Source organism: Micropterus dolomieu, linkage group LG09 (genome assembly GCF_021292245.1).
Source record: "Micropterus dolomieu isolate WLL.071019.BEF.003 ecotype Adirondacks linkage group LG09, ASM2129224v1, whole genome shotgun sequence".
Classification (NCBI taxonomy): Eukaryota; Metazoa; Chordata; class Actinopteri; order Centrarchiformes; family Centrarchidae; genus Micropterus; species Micropterus dolomieu.
Window position 1 is genome coordinate 7,886,746 of NC_060158.1, and position 19,928 is coordinate 7,906,673.

The following is a 19,928-nucleotide window of genomic DNA, read 5'->3' on the forward strand; positions in this document are numbered from 1 at the left end:
TTGAGTAGGACTACAACTAACAATTCATTTCATTATTTGTTAATTGATTATTAATCATTTAGTCTATGAAATGTTAAAAATAGTGGTAGAATGCTCCCAGTGCTGCCTTCAATTTGCTTGTTTTGTCCAGCCAACAGCCCAAAACATAAAGATATTCTGTTTACTATCATATATGACAAAGAAAACAGCAAATCCTTACATTTGGGAAAATGAAACCAGAGAGTGTTTAGCTTGAAGGTTTTTTTTTTAAATTAAAAATGACTTAAGTGATTAATCGATTATTAAAGTAGTTGCAGATTCATTTTCTGTTGACCGACTCATCGATTAATTGACTAATTGTTGCAGCTCTAGTCTTGTTTAAATACTACCAGCAGGAAAAAGGCAGAAGCATACTGATAAACATAAATGAAACATTTTTGGTCACAATTTATAAATTGTCTTGTGACATCTATAAGAGGAGAAGAGCGTGTGAGAGAGGACATTTCTGTAAGACACTGAACTAAAAACTACCCTGCAAACAGCTCATGAAATGTAATGTTATGACATCAAGAAAAGAAGACACCCATGTATTTTGTCTATAATAGGGATCTCTCAGGTTTCAAGTAATAATAGACTATTTAAATTACATAAAATACAAACACAAATTGCAGTTGTGTTTTTACTGAACTTCATTTATATACTGTAGCCATGTTTTCAGGGAACGTTTTTAGCACCTGTTAAACTGAAGCACAGCGTGGCTGTACCTGAAATGTTTCGGCAGTCTTACTGCAGCTCAACCGACACATTCAGGTCGATGAATCTTTGTTTTCACACGGGAACTGAAGTGTGTTAAACTGTGAGGAATGTCTGTTGGTCCTCCATGTGCGTCCTGTGACACGGGGCTCTGTTCGGGATGACTCACAGGCTTTTGTCGTCAGTCGTTGTTTCTTTGTCTGGAAATCCCTCAGATTTGGGTCCAAAAGACTTGAGCGGGTCGGCGATTTGGCTGCCCTCAAGGAGTTTTGGACTCGTGGTCACAAAAGAGTCATGGGATTAAACTATGAGGCCAGGAACATTTCCGTGGTCTCTTCAGATTATGCAGAATGGAAACCGGACATTATTCTGTGTTTTATGTATCACGCTGCAATCCAGACCAGATTACAAGAGCTGAAACAGATTTACATTCATAAAAATAATACTGAAAACTGTTGTAAAAAGTTGTTTGGATGGTGTCAGCGAAGTGAAGTGACTAAAAAAAGTCGTTACAAAAGTCTAACATCTGTCAAGTCAAATCAGCGTCTGCGTGTTTGTCTTTTGTTCTTCTTCTCCTTCACGAGTCCCTGCAGTTTTATATTTTCTCTCATCAAACTGTTTCTTCTTTCCATCCTTCATCCTGTCCTCCCATCCTTTCCCATCAGAACTGGAAGGCAGAGGTAGGTGCTGTCTGTGAGCAGAGTGCTGAGTGGACACATTCATTTCTGCCTGCATGTTTGTGTTAACATTTTAAACCTCTCTCACTACACCATACTTTACATGAGCTCCTTAGATGCTAACCTCTGACCCTTTCTACCTTCATTTTAACACTTGAACTGCTGTAAGGGCCATTTCTGCAGTGTAACTTATCTTTACATGTTCTATACTCAGTTTAATAGCTAATAAATAAATATTACATATAGAGTAAAGTTAATAAAGCACTAGGGGACATGCATCAAGTCTACATGGAGTAGCTAGTCTTGTTAGAGAGTCTCATTATTGATTTTTTTTGCAAACTCCACACTAACTTTATTTCTGCTATTAAGGGACACAGCAAAATCACCACATGTGAGGTGCCTAGAAATTCCCACCCTTGAGGTGATGCATCAAGATATCGAATGGAATCGAAATCGTTGACCTGATAGTTGTAACCGAATCGAATTGAATCGTGAGACCAGTGAAGATGCACACCCCTAGCGATCACCCAATCTGTCCTTTGAAATCATTTGTTACATTTTGCAGACCCACATTATGGTACACCTTTACCCTGTTGTACCTATAATAGCTGTGTGTTCACGGCTTTTCTATGCATTTAGGGATTAAAGCAATTTTTAGTACACTCACTTTTGTTTTTGTGGTTGAGATGATATGGTGTTTGATAACCACTGATCATCTAACTTTCCATTGTTAACCAAGTCGTCTCAAACAATACTTTACCCAGTGTGGACCCAGTTGCCACTGCAGAAGGCAGACAGTAACTCCTGTGCCTCATTGTTGTGTGTAGGTTCCCTTTAAAGTTGCTTTATTTATTTTTAGGTGACATTAAGGGATTAAGTCAAACGTGTCTGTGCCTAATGTGAAATTCCCGTTATTAGTGTTAAGGTGGTCGTCAGTTCCTGTACTGTTTTGTATCATGTGTGAACGCAAACGCAGTGGTTCACCACCACCGCTGACATGATGGGAGACTGATTGATTTCCCTGTGGGGATCAATAATATATCTCTGAAAAACTGCTCCCTTCTTCTCTCCTCAGGCCCAGAGACATATCACTGACCTGTACGAGGACCTCAGAGATGGACACAACCTCATCTCCCTGCTGGAGGTGCTCTCTGGAGAGACACTGGTGAGCTTTGGTGGACTTTAACTTTCAGATTTTAGGACCTCTGCTTCTGCTGTAACCCTCTGTACTGTCCAAACCTTTCGTATTGCCCCTGCTCCCCTGTCCTAATGACTTAATTTGCTGTTATATTTGTTGTATTGTCCACTCTACTTGTAACCTGAACTGTTCTAAATGTTTTCAGTCAGTTATTATTGTGGTTGTTTTCTTGTCTCCACTCTTGCATGTGTTGACTTTGATTCTTTCAAGATTTATGGACATTTCAGAACATGCTGAGGTTATGCGCACTCTTTTACTTTACTTGTCTTAGCACTGTTTTTTTGGGGAACACACCTTGTGGTGTAACCTTAAAACACTAATTTTTATTCTTTGCTTCCATCTCTTAACCTTTCTGCACTGACTTGTTTGACACCTGGTTTTTCCTTTATCTAATTCCTGTCTGCTGACCTTTGCCCTGACCTTTCCCCCTTTGCCTCTGCCTTCCTCTCTTGCGATGCTCTCTTGCTGTGGTAGCCGAGGGAACGTGACGTTGTGAGGAACGTGCGGTTGGTGAGTGGCGCCTGGACTGTGGCTGGCCGCCTTCTCGGGCGTGGCATGTGTCACCACCCCAGGTGGCTTCTGGGTTGTGCATGATGACAAGTCACACTCCCTGTATTGTCCCCTTTCTGTATCACCATTGTCCTCTTCCATTTTAGCAGTGAGCTAGCAGCGTCATATAAGGACATAAGAAGTGCCCGTAGAGGTTTTAGTGGAATCATTTCTGCAGTTTTATGGTTGTGATTTTTTGTATATGAAGTTGAATAATCACATATTTTAAATTAAAGTTAACATTTAAATTTCATTAAGAAGGGAAGAGCGTGTCCACCACAAGGCGTGTCCTTGAGTCATCAGTGGTTCATGCCTGAATGCACAGACAAGGAAATGTTTAACAAAATAGTTCCTGTGTGCATCTGCATCACCAGGAAATGATACTGTAATTGTGATTAAATAAATAAATAAATGTGACTCAGTTCTATGAATTATCTCAAAGACATATACCGTCTCTGCGAATTGATTATCAAACTGAACTTTATTTAATAGCCGCAGGTTGGCTCGTGGAAATTATGAATTGTTATTTTATACTCTGAAAGCTTGCACAAGTAGTAGTTACTACATCTACAAACCACTGGTATGGTAAATTGTCAAACTGAATTTTTCAAGTCAAGGTTCAAGCCTTGGGTTCCCTCACTGAAAGCAAAGGCAATCACTGCAAGTTGAGATGTTGGCTAATTCTGCAACAAAGCTTCATACTGGCTTGAAGCTTAAAATGTGGAGCACCAATGCATGTCTTGGCCATCAGTCCTGGGATAAGTGTCCTGTGCAGGTTTAGAAATTGTGGATGCCTGTGGATTCTGCTTGATTGGACTGCGCTAAAGATAAAACCCAAGGGCAATATAAGATGTAGAAGGTTGGTTTCATAGGGTGCAGGAAAAAAAGTTGATTGTAGTTCTCAAAGAAAATGAGGATTGTGACTGATGATTGGGGAAACCACTGAGGCCGTGTATCATTCATTATCATGCTTTCACCTGCAGACATCCTGGCTGGTTTGTTAATGCATTTCAGGGTCATTTAGTGGTCTGGTGTCTGGCCAAACGCTTTGATCACAACCACGCAGAATTTGAATCACACTTCAAATTTGCTATATTTTAGTTTTAAGTTAAGACCATGACTGTAATGTTTTAGACAGTAGAATAGATTTTTTCTTTAAACACAAAAGGTGTTGTTGGACACTGAAACACCTGTTCCTCAGTCATGGGGTTCTTACTGTTTGTTGATCATTGAAACCTCATGTGTTGCCTCCTCCTGATGTTTGATCTTCTCGGCTCTTACAGCCACGGGAGAAAGGCCGGATGCGCTTCCACAAGCTGCAGAACGTACAGATCGCCCTGGACTTTCTCAAACACAGACAGGTCAGAAAATAATTACATTTTTGATATATCAAATGTGCATTTTGATTTAGTTTTCCTCCTTGTAGAGTTTTGTTTTATTTACCTTTTTCTTTGATTGTTTTAATTCAGGAAAAATATTGTGATAAGCGCCGCATAGTTTTATCTCATTGTCTGATATACAGTTTGCTCCCCATCTCTTTACTGTGCAAATAAACTTAAACTAAAAACTCACCATTCAGTTGTAATGGTATTCATGCCCCTTTCAGGTCAAACTGGTCAACATCAGAAACGACGACATTGCAGATGGAAACCCCAAGCTGACCCTGGGGCTGATATGGACCATCATCCTTCACTTCCAGGTAACATGGGACACTTTTAAGGGCTACCTTTGGTATAAATCACTGTATTGTGACAGTGAAGTTAAAATTGCCCATTTTAAAGAAAGTATCAGACACAAAAACTTAGTCAGTCATTACTTAAATTGCATTTACTTGCATTTTGCGTTTATTCAAAGTGGACTGACTGCGTCATGTTTGGAACAGCTGAATCACATTTCCTGAAGTACATGTCGTGTTTATCTTTTAAACTGCACATTGGTACTTAAGTGCATAAGATCAAACTCTTCCATTGCATGAGTAACATGCATTTTATACAGTTTACCATCATCACATTGTGATTAGGTTGCTTCCGCAGTACGGTAAGGAAAATCAGAGTGCTGTTCCCTCTTTGCGGTTCAATCAGCCTCAGTTTAGCCTGATGTTGACACAGCAGTTACAGTACAGTGGAGTCCAACAGTCAGTCATTTCCAAATGGGCTTTATTGGACATTTGGCAGCACTTACGCTCTTATACACAACTACCACCACTTCTCCTGGCCTTCGGTGCACACAGTCTAAACAGTGAAAAAAGCTATTCATTCATTTTTAAAGAAGCATGTTCACAATCACATGACAGTGAATTTTAAAGCCTTTTTAAAAAAAAAACTATTTTCTGTGGTCCTGTGCAACTCTATATGTTGCCATTAAATCTATATAAAACCTCGTTCTCAAACATAAACATAAAATTGCCCATACCACCTATGGCTGCAAAGGCCTCATTGGAGGAAAGCATTCGTCGGTGGGCAGATGTGTTCCTGATGGGGAAGAGGCGTGTTTGGATATTCTTTTAGCAGATGGTTTGGCAGATTTTGGAAGAAAGACTGGGAGTACATGAAGATTCTTTGATGCTATAATGGGTAAGATGGTTACACTGGGATGTGGCTGTGGGCTCCTTTTCCTCATCCAGTGTGACTCAGTGATTCCCTTGAGAAAGCTGACAGGAGACGTGGGCGTGACAGCTCAGGACCTCAGAAACTTGAAACTCCAGTGGAAGCTTGAGAAATGATCTCCCACCATTTGTTTTAAATTATATTAAATAAATGTAAATACCTTTTAAGAGGGACATTTTGTCTTTGCTGTTCAAGAGATTAACGACAAAACTTCCATGTAGATACATTTAGGCTGTGTTCACAATGCAGGCGTTAATGCTCCATTCTGATTTAGTGCTCAGATCTCTCTCTCTCTCTTATGGCTTTTGTGGAGCTTTTTTTCATTTAACGCGGCTCCATCTAGCGCAGAATTTTGACAACATGAATTTCGATCTGACTGTACAGATTGAGGTTGCATTTTTAAAAATCTGAGCTGTATCTGATTTGGACCACATATTAAAGTGGCTCAAATCCGAACTGGAAAAGATCAGATTCCATGTGACTTGGGCTGTTTACACTGTTCAAAATCAGATCTGAATCACATATGAGCAGAAAAATTGGATTTGGGTCACATTGATCTTTGGCCTGCAGTCTGTATGCAGCCTTTTGCCTGTAGTCTGTACGCAGCCTTAGTCATCAGGCAGCTATTATCGCTTCAGAAAAACCCATAATCTCTTTGTTTTGGCACATGCTAGTAATCACAAACAATGGTGAATTTCCTCTGAGCTCCCCAGGTGCAGGTTGCAGTTTACTGATACGCAGGTGACTAGTATAAATAATGGGCCTGCTTCGTGACAGAAAGAGAGTTGGGATTCTCCCAACACTCGTAAAAAGAGGCTGCGAGGGCGGAGGTCCTGTTTCCATTCAGCTTCTGAGTCACTTTGTGCCCACGTCCACACTGCAGCACCGGGGTTTCCCTTCTGGAGAGAAAATAGCATCCTCCACCCTTTCTTAAAAAAAGAAAAGTACTGTAAGTGAAATTCTTAGTTCTGCTATGACTCATGAGCATACAGAATATTAGATAGTTGTAATAAAGCCACATTTTCAGTAAGACATTCATCAGGACTAGAAATTGCAAACTTCACCTAATGCATAACGTGCAGCAACTAATATAAAATTGATTTACCTAATTTTTCAGATGTTTTTCTGGTCTTTTCTATGAGTAAAGTAGACACCAAATATTCAAACAGAAGTTGCAGATATTTATTTTGAGCTGATCAGAGCCCTGAGTAGGTGGAGTTTTCTGCATCAAGACAAAGTCAAATAAAAACCCATACATAACTTAAAAAGGTTTTCTGTTAAACTTTTTAGAATGTGTGCCCAGTTTTATAGATAGCCCCATCCATCTAGTACATCAGGCAGACCAAAACAAATACCAAGGACTTTTTATAAGTACCGTTTGTACATCTGATTATAGATATGGCACAGGCAGCAGCTACTGAGTAATGGATTGATGTAGACATCAAAATCAAATTGTTACATTGTGTCAACACAGTGCTGAAAGTTACCTTGTGAAAGACATCTGTATTGATTAAACCTGTAGTTTGTTTTGTAGTCTGTCGTCTTTCACGTAAAAAAGAAAATATTGCCGAGGGATTTTTTAGTAGTGTGTTCAGAGCATAACCTCGGAGCTATTAAAAAAGAACTAGTCCGTGGGGGTTCTGTTACACAGTCGAACATTCATCTACAGCACACAAAGTGTTTATTGAGAGTTTTTGTTTGGAACAGTTTAACTTTATCAGATCAGTGACTCATAGAAGTTTTCACTCTTATGATTTCTGTTTTGCTCACATATAATCACACAGCATTTTTGTTTGCCTCCAAAACAGTGAGTTTAATGGATTTCACGTGCCCTTCAAGTAAAAGTGGTGCTTGTTATTTGAGGTTTAAAATGTGACTCATCTCAAGTCTGGAAGAAATCAGTGGTCAACTGGGAAAGTTTTCCTACGCTTCAACAAACACTTCAATCATATACAATACAGGAATATCAAAGACACTATGAATGGTAGCTTTTGTTATGATGATTAGGAACAACTCTGTTTTGGTTGTGGGTTGTTTAATTTGCCTTACAAAAAAAGTGACTTCCAAGAAGATCGTTAAAACTCAAAAGGAACCAGATCTAAATATCATCAGAATGCAGCCCTGCCCAAAATGCAGCTAAAAAGAGCTGCAGTGCGAGTGCTCAGAGATAAAAAAAAGAAAAGAAGAAGAAATGACATATAAATAAGTTTACTATCTGCTCAATCTGCACCCTATATCGCTGATTATGTGCACCGTCTCCTCCTCCAGATCTCAGACATTCAGGTGAACGGCCAGTCTGACGACATGACGGCCAAAGAGAAGTTGTTGCTTTGGTCTCAGAGGATGGTGGAGGGATACCAGGGCCTGCGCTGCGACAACTTCACCACCAGCTGGAGGGATGGAAAGCTCTTCAACGCCATCATACACAAACACAGGTGAGACACTGATCGTCAGTAGATCAAAGTTAGAGCCCCTAAGACTATCATGTTTAGGGGTTTCAGTCAAACTGTATACTATTAAATTGGATGTGCGGTACTTTCTCATAAGGTGTTTTGGATAAAAGTGGAAAGCTAAGGGGATGAGATACAAGACCTGGTAATGCATTAAACTGTACACTAATACATTGCATTGCACTGATGATGTGAGAAATGTGATTAATCCTACTTGTACAACAACAGTGACACAAAATGATCATCTAAGAATGGACGTCATGGAGAATTGTTGCACCGAAGCATTTTTCAAACCATGCAGAAACATTTTCTTGTTAGAGAAGCTTGCCTGGACTTGGGATCTTGTAACACTGTAGGACATGAATTTTACACATAGGTAAAAAGGTCTTCTCTGTGACCTTTTGCATATTTCCTGTGCCTTTTCATATTTATTACAGTATGTTCAGAGGCAGGAATGCCAAATTCATATTTGAGAGCACACTTGACTTGTCAGGACAAAATATGGATCGGTTATTGTAAATCAAACAGAGATAAACATCAGCTCAGACTTCCACCCCAGTTCATTCAGTCATTACATTTCTGACCAGAATTCTCTATGGTTGCAATTTATTTAACCCCCCATTTAATATAATGGGGGGTATAAGCAGTATATAAATAAATAATATAGAACACAATGTGATGTTGTTGTAAGCAGATATAAGAACACAAGTTTATTAATGAAGAACTAGATCTCCTCCTGTGAAGTATCCATAATAGAATGATTGACTATATAATAAAATGTAGCTGTAATCAAATCAAATGTCATCATGAGAAAAGACACTGACTAGTTTAGTTAGTTAGTTAGTCAAACTACTGTCTTAGGGAAACAATGAACTTTGAAGCTAAACTTTATCTATATCTAATTAATATAATTAAATACTGTGTTATCATGTCGTTTATACACAAGTTATGAAATAATTATAGGAGAAGTTACACTTAAAACCGTCCTTATACAGTATCTGCTATCAACTAAACTAGAGCATTATATGAGTATTTATGAACTGCTTCTAAGTATTATAATCCTGATTTTGAGTATCAAACAGCAGCTTAGGTCAGCCTAAATTAATGCTGGTTACAATGGTTTGCAGTTGGGAATATAGTATGAAAGCCTCCATTTAAGATGCCTAAACTTCTCCTGCACCATACAGTAATCAGTTTCTCTGCTGCCAGTCTGTATGCTCAGTATGTTCCAATCACTGTTGCATCAAAGTAAGAATAAATCTACTGCAGCAGTTGTTTTAGCCATATTTGGGCACAAATATGATGTTTTGAATATACTAAGGTGTACAAAACAGCAGCTAGAAACTGATTTTGCTGCAGGAGTGGTTTGAAAAATCTCTATAGATGCTGTGATACTTTTGCTGCTGTGAAAAGGTGTCAAAAAACACATTATAATTTACATGAATTCTAGTGTATCACAACTGCTGTCCACCTTAATAAGAAATCTACAGTCTTTTAATAGCCACCATTCAAGCGTGCTGTAGACTCCTATTTTACACTCAAACCGTATATTTTGGGTGGAGCACCACTTAAAGTCTTTGTGATTGCACAGACAAACAAGCCAGGCAGGATCTCTTACCACAAGGCACAAAAATAACAATAATAATCTGAGTTGGCATCATTTGGTGTTAAAAGAGAGAGCTTTTCTTTGACGGTGTGGGTGTATCACATCAGTCTGAGAAAAGGTTGGCCTGAAGGTATGCTCACTGGAGGCTTGGCAGGTTGTAGCAAAACTCTGGTACATTAAGCGCTCTGCCATAATTCTTTCTTGGTGGAGGAAGAGCAGGACGTGCAGAGATTTAATAGCGACAGCGAGGATCCTCAGCAGTGATCGACTGAAACAGAAAGCTGACCAAAAACCCACAATAACAAGGGAAGTGGATATAATCTCTAAATAACCAGTGGACTTGAGCCAGGAGGAAATCTGTCTTAGCTAACGTGCTGTAGAATTGATTTGTAGAAATTTTTTGTTAAAGCTAACATTTTGACCTCACTCACTTGGAAACCTTCAGTGCTGTGAACTTGAACATTGCTATAATGTTGAGCCTAAAGAGGAAGTTTCACTCCAAGAGGCGTCTGAACAGTGCCTCCAGCAGCACGGTGGGCTCAGTCAGTGACCTGGAGGACCGGGTGATCATGCTGTGCGAGGACGTCCCCACCGAGTACTCTTTCGACTCGGGCCAAGGCTCCCACAGCCCTGGGGGCCGCTCCAGTCGAGGCTCCCAGAGCGAGGAGCACGAATCGGGATCAGAGCCTCACATCCTCCAACTGAGCAGGGACAGACCGTCCTGCAGACAGGCCTGCTATGTGGAGAGAGAACCACCTCGGGCACACACAGAATACTACGTACAGAGAGTTGTGCAAGTGTATGAATATTAAATATTAAACTTGGTGTTTTGGAAAGCTTTATAAAATGGGCAGAATTTACTGTACTTTCTGTGTCTCAAGAGATTTTTTTCTCTTTGGTATTTGTGATTATGAGATGAGCTTTTATCACGTCAGTGTAATGAGATGCTCTCTGCTTGTGCCTACATGTTATTAGGCTGCAGTTATCTTCCTCGAAAATTGCACTCAAAGGCAACCTGTCGGTCTTTGTAGGGTATAAAATGATGATGAATTTTAAGCTTCTCTGGCAGTGAGGACTCTGTTTTTGCTTGCACTTCATTATTCATGAAGAAACTGCCTCCAGCATCTTAAAATGTGAAATATGCAGCATAACTTTGCAGAACATATTTTCACCTGGCAGCTATCATAATAGAATAATGGCTGGTAGGTAAAAAATTGAAAGAAGTTGCAAAACATAGAATGAAGGGTAATGTTGAAAGGTAATGAATGAGTTAGTAATAACAGTGTAACAACCCATTTCCACTCACTGTTCTGTCTGCAGGCCCACTCTGATTGACATGAGTCAAGTGTACCGACAGAGCAACCAGGAGAATCTGGAGCAGGCTTTCAGCGTGGCAGAGAGAGACCTGGGCGTCACCCGACTGCTGGACCCAGAGGGTGAGAGAAGTCGCACAGACATATTCACGATCACCCTGAACACTTAACCCAGGATATATTTTAGCTTGTGTGCATTGTTTTTCTTCAGCGTCACACCATTGAAATTAGAGAATACGATATATTCAGAATAAGCAGTCTTATGGTATTGGCCACCGATTAGCTCTACTGGAGTTAAGTGAAGGAAGCTGAGGCAATTCAGGGGTAGCTTTTGATGGAGAAATGGGTTTTTCCCTAAATGTTCACACCTCAACTGCAATCAATAGCGCAGATCTAAGTTATTTTAGTTTAGTATCTATTCGCCCTGACAAAAGTTACATTCCTCTTTCTTCTTGGATTTCACTGAAAAGTAACGTCTTTTTTTCATTTATTTTCCTTTATTTATTTATTTTTTACAGATGTTGATGTGCCCCATCCGGATGAGAAATCCATCATCACATATGTCTCCTCTCTGTACGATGTCATGCCCAGAGTACCAGACATTCAGGATGGTGTCAAAGCCAACGTGAGTTGTCATCATTTCATATTTCCTCTAAATCACTATAAAGACATTTTGCAAGCACAGACAAGAAATGTGGTGGAAACTTAAGTGACGTTATATTCTTACTAATATTAGTATTTATAATGGTCACCCTAGTATTTTAAATAGCCGTTGTATCATGGCAGATGCAACAAGGATGCAAGATCATCAAAGCAATGAGGTGTAAGGAATAAGAATGTCTTACTAATATATTGCTTTAAGCATTATCACTATGAAACCATAAAACAGGATTTGATATCAATAAATGTATTATTGTTACAGTATATCAATAAATTTGAAAATATGTAGAAATGATGGGTTTTGGAACTGAGGGTCAAAGCATCAGCAGCTGTGGAAATTCTGTGTAATAAAAAATGTCAGGTCTTCAGTACACTCAGGAAAACTTTATCCTCCAGTTATTAAACTTGACCTGTCTGTATCTGTGCTTCAGGAGCTGGAGCTGCGTTGGCAGGAGTATTACGAGCTGGTCACCATGCTGCTTCAGTGGATCAGGCACCACATCCTCGTCTTTGAGGAGAGGAAGTTCCCCACCAGCTATGAGGAGATTGAGGTGAATGAATCTGGGTCTTAAAAAATATATTTTGACTAATGTAACAGCAGAATAACAACGATGATGAAGCTGATGATAAATGTATTAAACTCTTTTCTGATCTGCAGGTTCTCTGGCGTCAGTTTCTGAAATTTAAAGAAACAGAGCTCCCTGCAAAAGAGGCAGATAAGAACCGCTCCAAACACATCTTCAAGTCTTTTGAGGTGAGTTTCCTATGCAGCTCCAATAAATCTGCCTTCTGACAATAAAGTCTGCCATGATGAAATATGTGCTAAGTTAAAGTAATGTGTTGTGAATGTGACCAAGAAAAATTCCTGAACCCACTGGAGACTAGCACTTTGTGAAACATTTACAGACTGTTAGCACTATGAAAATTAAAACAGTTAAAACAGTGTGTAATATTATCAATTAATCAACAGATTAGAGTCTCATCATTTTAAAAGAATAATCCAGGTGCAATCCATAGCAAAGTGCATTGCACCTGGTTTTCCAACAACTTGATTAGGCGATGCGTCATTTTTTTTAAGCAAAAATGTTAAACTTTCACTGGTTACAGCTTCTCAAATGTGAATATTTGATGCTTTTGTTTATCATAGATCATAAAATGAATATTTAAAGGGTTTGGATTGCTGGTTGGGTAAAACAACTAATTTCCATTTGTTAACTTGGGTTTTATGAAAATGAGATTTTGAGAACGTCACCGGGTGATTAATCAATAATGAAAATAATAGGTAGTTGCAGCCCTAATGTGCTTCTTGTTTCGCAGGGTGCAGTTCAGGCAGGCCATGTCAAAGTGCCGCCAGGTTACCATCCATTTGATGTGGAGAAGGAATGGGGTCGTCTGCACATCGCCATACTGGAGAGAGAGCGTCTCCTCAGAACAGAATTTGAAAGGTATGTAGGCCTCGATCTAAACCTCATCATATGCTCTGTTGCCAAAGCAAACTTACCAAAAAAACCACAAGATATAAGAACAAGAAATGAATCATCACATACTGTGTTACTGTGTGACCATGAGGATGACTCATTTCCTAATGCTAAAGTCCAGTTTGGCAATAAAATACAACTGGGTTGGCTTTGTGGGATGGGAAGTTAAAGTCATATTAGGGCAAACACATGACAACTGTGCCATCGCCACGGCAACACCCTCACAATAATACATTTGATAGTCTCTCATAAATATTTTTTAAATCACAAGGTTGGCAGGGCGTAGCTTTTGGTTTTTCCAGGCCCTGACAAAGTACTGTGGAGTTTAAAAAAAATACCGGTCTGCTTTAGTGGGCAGACAGATCGCTATCATGGCCTTCATGCATCAGGGATACGGGTTAAAGTATTTATTCCGCCATAAGACTGAGTGAGTGCTTTCATTTCTTTCACTTAACTTTAAGTCTACTACTTTAGTTTTACTTTATCAAGAGATTTTACTTTAGTTATTCACATCAAACACAGCAAGAGTACCCTGGAGGCTGTTTTGACTGCCTAAAGAGCTTTTCGACCTTTGACCTCTTCCTTCTCCACTGCAGACTGGAGCGACTTCAGAGGATCGTCAGTAAGGTCCAGATGGAGTCGGGGGTGTGTGAGGAGCAGCTCAACCAGGTGGAGACTCTGCTGCAGACGGTGAGACACAAACCTCAGTTATTATTTTAAAAGAAACGCTTACAGCCACGTGCAGTGCTGGAAGGTCTTTGCCTCTTTGCTGCAGGATGTGAGGATGCTGAGCTCGGGGAAACCTGCTCAGCACACAGCAGAGATGGAGGCAGATCTGGAAAAAGCGGAAGGAATGATCCGCTTCCTCTTCAACGACGTTCAGCTGCTCAAAGATGGACGCCACCTTCAAGCTGAGCAGATGTATCGCAGGTGAAAAAAGAAATTATTCATCTTTAACATCAGGGCTGATCATTTGTATTATCAATATAATATATTTGTATTTTTTATTAATGAATTTTTATTCTTAATTCAAAGAAAAGTTACAGTAGTGAAGTTAAAATTGTCAAATTTCTTGTTTTGTCCAACCAAGAGTTTAAAACCCATGGATAATCTTTTACATTTAAATTAAACTGAGAAAGTTTGATAATCCTAACATTTGTGAAGCAGGAGCCTGTGGCAATTTTTATTCTTGATTACTTAAACAATTATATTATAAACTCTTGTTGTTGATTTATTTTCTGTCAGTACTAACTGATATTCTGATTCTGACCCTAAGAGTGTATCGTCTCCATGAGAGGCTGGTGAACCTCCGTAGCGAGTACAACCTGCGCCTCAAGTCAGGTGTGACCGCCACACAGATCCCCATGACTCAGATCCACAGCGTCCAGGTCCTGCAGCAGGCCCCCGTGAGGTTGCGGCCTGAACTGGATGAAGTCACCCTGCATTACATTCAAGATCTGCTGGGCTGGGTGGATGAGAACCAGCGCCGGGTGGATGATGGGGAGTGGGGCTCCGACCTGCCCGCTGTCGAGTGCCAGCTGGGCAGCCACCGTGGCCTGCACCAGTCCGTGGAGGAGTTCCGCTCCAAGATCGAGAGGGCAAAGGCTGATGAGGTACAAACAGCTGACATGAAATACGAGGAAATATTTCAGGAAGCCTACAGCAGAGAGATGCTCGTTCCAGACCTGAATCACCGTTCACATCTCAGATTTGTTCAGTGATTTGTACATATGAAAGTAAAAAGGGAAACAAAATGGTATTTCAATCTGATTATCATTACGGGTGATATTAAATAAATTTAAAAAACAAAGTAATGGATAGTTTAAGGAGTGAAATAAGCAAGTGCAACTGTTAAATGTATTGATTTGCTGTCGGAATGGTGTTTTAATACATTAGAAACAATTTTTCCCTCCTTGCCTGTTTTATATGATTGTCTTTTTTGTAACTTTTACTCTTTTTTCTTCTGCCTTTGCTTAATCTTCTTCCTCTAGTGTATAGTGTTGTGTCGGTTTGTATGATATACAGGAATCAAACAGAGATTTACATCTTAACAGATCAACCTAACATCTCAGACAAAACAGCATCTGTTTTTTTTGCCATGAATGGTTGTTTGACTGACGTTTTTTTTTTAATATGTTTCTGAACGTCTGCTCCAGAGTCAGATCTCACCTGCCAGTAAAGCTGCCTACCGTGACTATCTGGGAAAACTGGAACTGCAGTACGGCAAGCTCCTGGTAAGTTACAAAAAAGGGTCTATAAACTGTCTTTTTGTTGTGCAGACAGAGGCGATATGCCTGGTGTGAAAGTATTGAATGACAAGGTATCTGCAGGTCTTGAAAGTCTTTAAAAACATTCCACAAATGCCTTCCAAGCTATTAAAAAGTTACATCTGAGTTACAAAAGTCTGAAATATTTTCTCTTTCATGCTGCAGGCAGTAATGTTGATGCAGTAGTCGATTGTGCTGCAGGAGGCTGCCCAGTCCTTTTTTGTGGCATTTCAGTCAGCACCTATAGTAGGAAGGTCATCATCCGACAATTGCCAAATATCGATTTAAGCAAAAACTACCAGACCTTAAATTAATTAATTTGTGAATCCATCTATACATAAATTTTCTACCTCTTATCCAGTTAAAGGTCACATTAGTTTAATTAATTATCATTATAAATAATTGTGAAATACTGCTGGGAAGTACTAAAGAAATATCAGACATAGTAAATAATTGTAGCCCATATTGTGGTTTTCCATCATTCTTTCATACTTTGGCTGGTATAATCATGAAATAGGTATTAAATGGTATGTTATGTTGTATTGAATGTCTTATTTATTATTATTATGCACCAACCAGAGACTGAGCTGTTGCAATGCTAATTGTCCAGCAATTTGGTAGAGGTTCAGTAAAGTCATAAACAGCCTGAATGTTTACTGTGATGTTACCTTTTAGCCTGTTCCCCTTTAGTTTCCTTAGAACCAGTCTTCTAGTCCCTCAGAGGCCCTTTATTATAGCATCTTTGTCATCTGCTCTCTTGTAGAACGCCTCTAAGGCCCGACTGCAGTACCTGGACCAGCTTCACGCCTTCGTCACTGCAGCCACCAAAGAGCTGATGTGGCTGAATGAGAAGGAGGAGGAGGAGGTCAACTACGACTGGAGTGAACGAAACACCAACATGGCAGCCAAGAAAGAAAACTACTCGGTAGAGAAAGATGTTCTAACACCCGCACCGCTTTCTAGTAATGATGTTTGCGTTGCAACTCTGACTGTCGTCATTTGTGATGAGCAGGGTTTAATGAGAGAGTTGGAGCTCAGGGAGAAGAAGATGAACAATGTCCAGGCCACAGGAGACAAACTGCTGAGGGACGGACACCCTGCCAGGCAGACTGTAGAGGTAAGATTATTTAAGATGGAGAAGGACAATCTTGACAACTACAGTCTATAAACTCACTATGATATTGTATATTTTTGTCAAAACACCTTTTCCTCCCTACTACCCTCCCGCCTCAGGCCTTCACTGGAGCTCTGCAGACTCAGTGGAGTTGGATCCTCCAGCTGTGCTGCTGCATCGAAACCCACCTTAAAGAAAATACTGCCTACTTTCAGGTATGTTTACTAACTTACACCACAAGACTTGATTACTTAAAAACAGCTAGTGTCCAGTTTAAATGTGGTCAGTTTATACAAAAAGAGTTATCTTTATTAAAGCACAAAGTGTATTCTTCTTTGCTCCCCTGTCCATCAGTAAATCTGTTGCCCTATGTGTTTGTCTTACTGTTTCTGCCTTTAAGTTCTCAACTTGTAAACAACACTGCAGCTTAATTTCTCCACTTTCTTCCTGGTCTAGTTTTTCTCTGATGTGAAGGAGGCGGAGGAGAAGATCAAAAAGATGCAAGAGACAATGAAGAGGAAGTACACCTGCGACCGCTCCATCACAGTCACACGGCTGGAAGATCTACTGCAGGACGCAGCTGTAGGTTTCACCAATGTGTTGTTTACTTACCAAACACATCAAGATACTGTTATACTGTGGAAGAGTACAGCTTGTTCTGTGTGCGGATGATTTAAAGCAGCACGAGGCGCTTTAGCGCTGTGGTGAGAAAAGATAACTGTTTTTACTCCTGCTAAATGCTTTCTTAGTAAAGCTTAACAATAATAACTGTGCAGGGAACACCCGTTTTAAGTATTTAGTGAGTCCTGTGTTCTTCACAGGATGAGAAAGAACAACTGACTGAGTTCAAAACTCACCTGGAGGGCCTGAAGCGAAGGGCCAAGACCATCGTCCAGCTAAAACCACGTAACCCTGCTACAGCAATAAAGAGCAAACTGCCCATCCAGGCCGTCTGCGACTTCAAACAGATGGAGGTATTTGTCTTGTTTTTGGACACGCACAGGATTGATTCATACATAAAAATCTAAGAAACCATTAAACATTGTAAAATTCCAAATTCTTAATGGCATATCAAGGTGTTCAAAAGTTGTGTCCAGCTTTCAGTTTACTTTTAATAATGTGAAATGATTTCTTAGTAAAGACATAGGACATTACATTAGTAGATTCGGTCTGTTGACCAGTCAGACTTGAGCGTCTGTGTTTATCTTCCTTCAGATCACAGTCCACAGAGGAGATGAATGCGCTCTGTTGAACAACTCGCAGCCTTTCAAGTGGAGGGTGCTGAATGATAAAGGCAGCGAGGCGTCTGTGCCGTCCATCTGCTTCCTGGTTCCACCCACCAATAAGGACGCTGTGAACAGTGTTGCTGGGTGAGCAAAGCGTTGAACCAGGGTGTCTTAGATTTGTTAAATTCCAAATTCATGTGCGCACAGCCCTCAAGTGCTAATCTCCACTTAACCTTCCTCAGACTGGATGGAAACCTCCAGAGGCTGCACACAATGTGGCAGACGATGTTTGTGGACATGAAGAGCCTGCTGTCCTGGCAGTACCTGATGAGAGACATCCACATGATCAAAACATGGAACATCACCATGGTAACACAAAAATGAGAGAAAAAATAGACCAACAGTGCTTTTAAGTTGTTATAAAATCCCTGAAGCACAGTGCCAGATTTTATAAAACATGAATGTAAGACAGGAGGGAAAACAACTGAAATGTTTTACTTTTAAATCAGCACCAAAATCCTGGGGAATTGTAGACGAGTAGTTTACATTGTCTCTGGCACTTTTCAACAGTTTATCCTGTTGCTGCATTAATATCTGCAGCATTTAAACATGTGGAAACAGAGTCCACCTTTGTGTACTATCAGCAAAAAATAACTGACAGCCAGCAGCCTTTCGCACCGGCTAACTTAGGTTCATATGAAGGCTAGTTTAATTGTTTCATCCAATTTGTGAAACATGGTTTATGCATGCCCCGCGACCCTGTACGCAGGATAAGCGGTTGACGATGGATGGATGGATGGTTTATGCATGTGCTGATGATGAGTGGTTATGTTAACTTTATTTGATTTATCTAGTTTATCCTCTCCTCTAGCTGTTGAATAAGTTAGCCAGTAATGACATACTTTACACTCTACTAGTAAATTTACTGTGAATTATTTATCTAAATAAAGGCACAGATTTGTGCTGAACTAGTGTTTTCATGACGTTTGATATCCATCTTCCTTGCCCACTTTCATCTGCACCCTTGTAGTTTAAGACCATGAGGGTGGAAGAGTACCGACTGGCACTGAGGAACCTGGAGCTGCACTACCAGGACTTCTTGAGAGACAGCCAGGACTCTCAGATGTTCGGGGCCGAGGACCGAATGCAGGTGGAGTCCAACTACAACAGAGCCACCCAGCACTACAACACTATGGTCAGCTCTGCAGAGCAAGGTGTGGTCTTCTTTTTCATTATGTACCATTGTCAGTTCTTTTATCATCATGAATAAGACACATTTATTTGAAGTTTTTCTCACTGAATCATTTCTCAGACATTTATGTTAAAATTCACTCATGGTCATTGGTGTGTAAGTTGACTGTTGGATTCGCATTACAGGCTATGTGCCACCCAGGGCAGGTAAGGGGCTTCAGTTGCAGCACCAAATGTGCAGGAGGAGCTTTTGATTGGCTGAACAGGACTGTGTGTTTGCACTGAGGGCTGTTGTGCTTTCATGTTTCATTTCATTCATTAACACAATCAGCTTCATCATCCTCACTGACTTTGATATTCCTCCTAACTTCACTTGTTGTTGCATTCTTGTCTCTGTGCATGGGTTTCATGGCAGCTGATTTCCAATCTTGATCACTGAATGATTTAATCAATTATTTGCTAGATTAACCACTATGACAGATAACCAACATCAAGAAGTAATCTTATGAAGAAGTACATTTATTCACAAATCATAGAGAGGAATTGTACTAATGGTTCTATAGTTTATCAAGACAAATTTTCCAAAGTATTCATAGTACTAATTATGTAAAATGTAACTGTTAAATAACAGTTAAATGAGTTTAAGGTGCTACTAATGCTAATACTAATACTGTATGTTTAATGAGTATGCTCTGTTTTTATGCAGATGTTTGATTGCTGCAAGCTAGTTATCAATACACCATAGAATGTGCCATGAACTGATTTTATATTAAAAGCTATATCGAAGATAAAATGCAACTCTGACATACAACCGGCTTATTTATCCAGAGTGAGTGTTTTCTCTTCAAAATAATAATCTAT

The 19,928-nt window shown here is 39.9% G+C and overlaps 1 protein-coding gene across 2 annotated transcripts in view; it reads left to right on the forward strand.

The window, feature by feature from the left end:
• Positions 1-19,928, forward strand: part of pleca (plectin a) — a 117,537-nt gene that overhangs the window by 81,106 nt on the left and 16,503 nt on the right. Inside the window, exons 1-22 of one of the 2 annotated variants that reach the window (XM_046058015.1) lie at positions 2,489-2,574; positions 4,440-4,517; positions 4,763-4,855; positions 8,031-8,197; positions 11,139-11,254; positions 11,650-11,756; positions 12,223-12,342; positions 12,450-12,545; positions 13,109-13,236; positions 13,866-13,959; positions 14,045-14,199; positions 14,546-14,882; positions 15,426-15,503; positions 16,300-16,461; positions 16,549-16,653; positions 16,770-16,865; positions 17,107-17,232; positions 17,472-17,624; positions 17,866-18,020; positions 18,119-18,245; positions 18,907-19,090; positions 19,254-19,274. In XM_046058015.1, the coding sequence (XP_045913971.1) occupies positions 4,458-4,517; positions 4,763-4,855; positions 8,031-8,197; positions 11,139-11,254; positions 11,650-11,756; positions 12,223-12,342; positions 12,450-12,545; positions 13,109-13,236; positions 13,866-13,959; positions 14,045-14,199; positions 14,546-14,882; positions 15,426-15,503; positions 16,300-16,461; positions 16,549-16,653; positions 16,770-16,865; positions 17,107-17,232; positions 17,472-17,624; positions 17,866-18,020; positions 18,119-18,245; positions 18,907-19,090; positions 19,254-19,274 (2,680 nt within the window). In that variant the 5' untranslated portion in view covers positions 2,489-2,574; positions 4,440-4,457. Of the gene's footprint in view, positions 1-2,488; positions 2,575-4,439; positions 4,518-4,762; positions 4,856-8,030; positions 8,198-11,138; positions 11,255-11,649; positions 11,757-12,222; positions 12,343-12,449; positions 12,546-13,108; positions 13,237-13,865; positions 13,960-14,044; positions 14,200-14,545; positions 14,883-15,425; positions 15,504-16,299; positions 16,462-16,548; positions 16,654-16,769; positions 16,866-17,106; positions 17,233-17,471; positions 17,625-17,865; positions 18,021-18,118; positions 18,246-18,906; positions 19,091-19,253; positions 19,275-19,928 lie in introns of those variants that run through there. The other variant, XM_046058016.1, reaches the window with a different exon arrangement.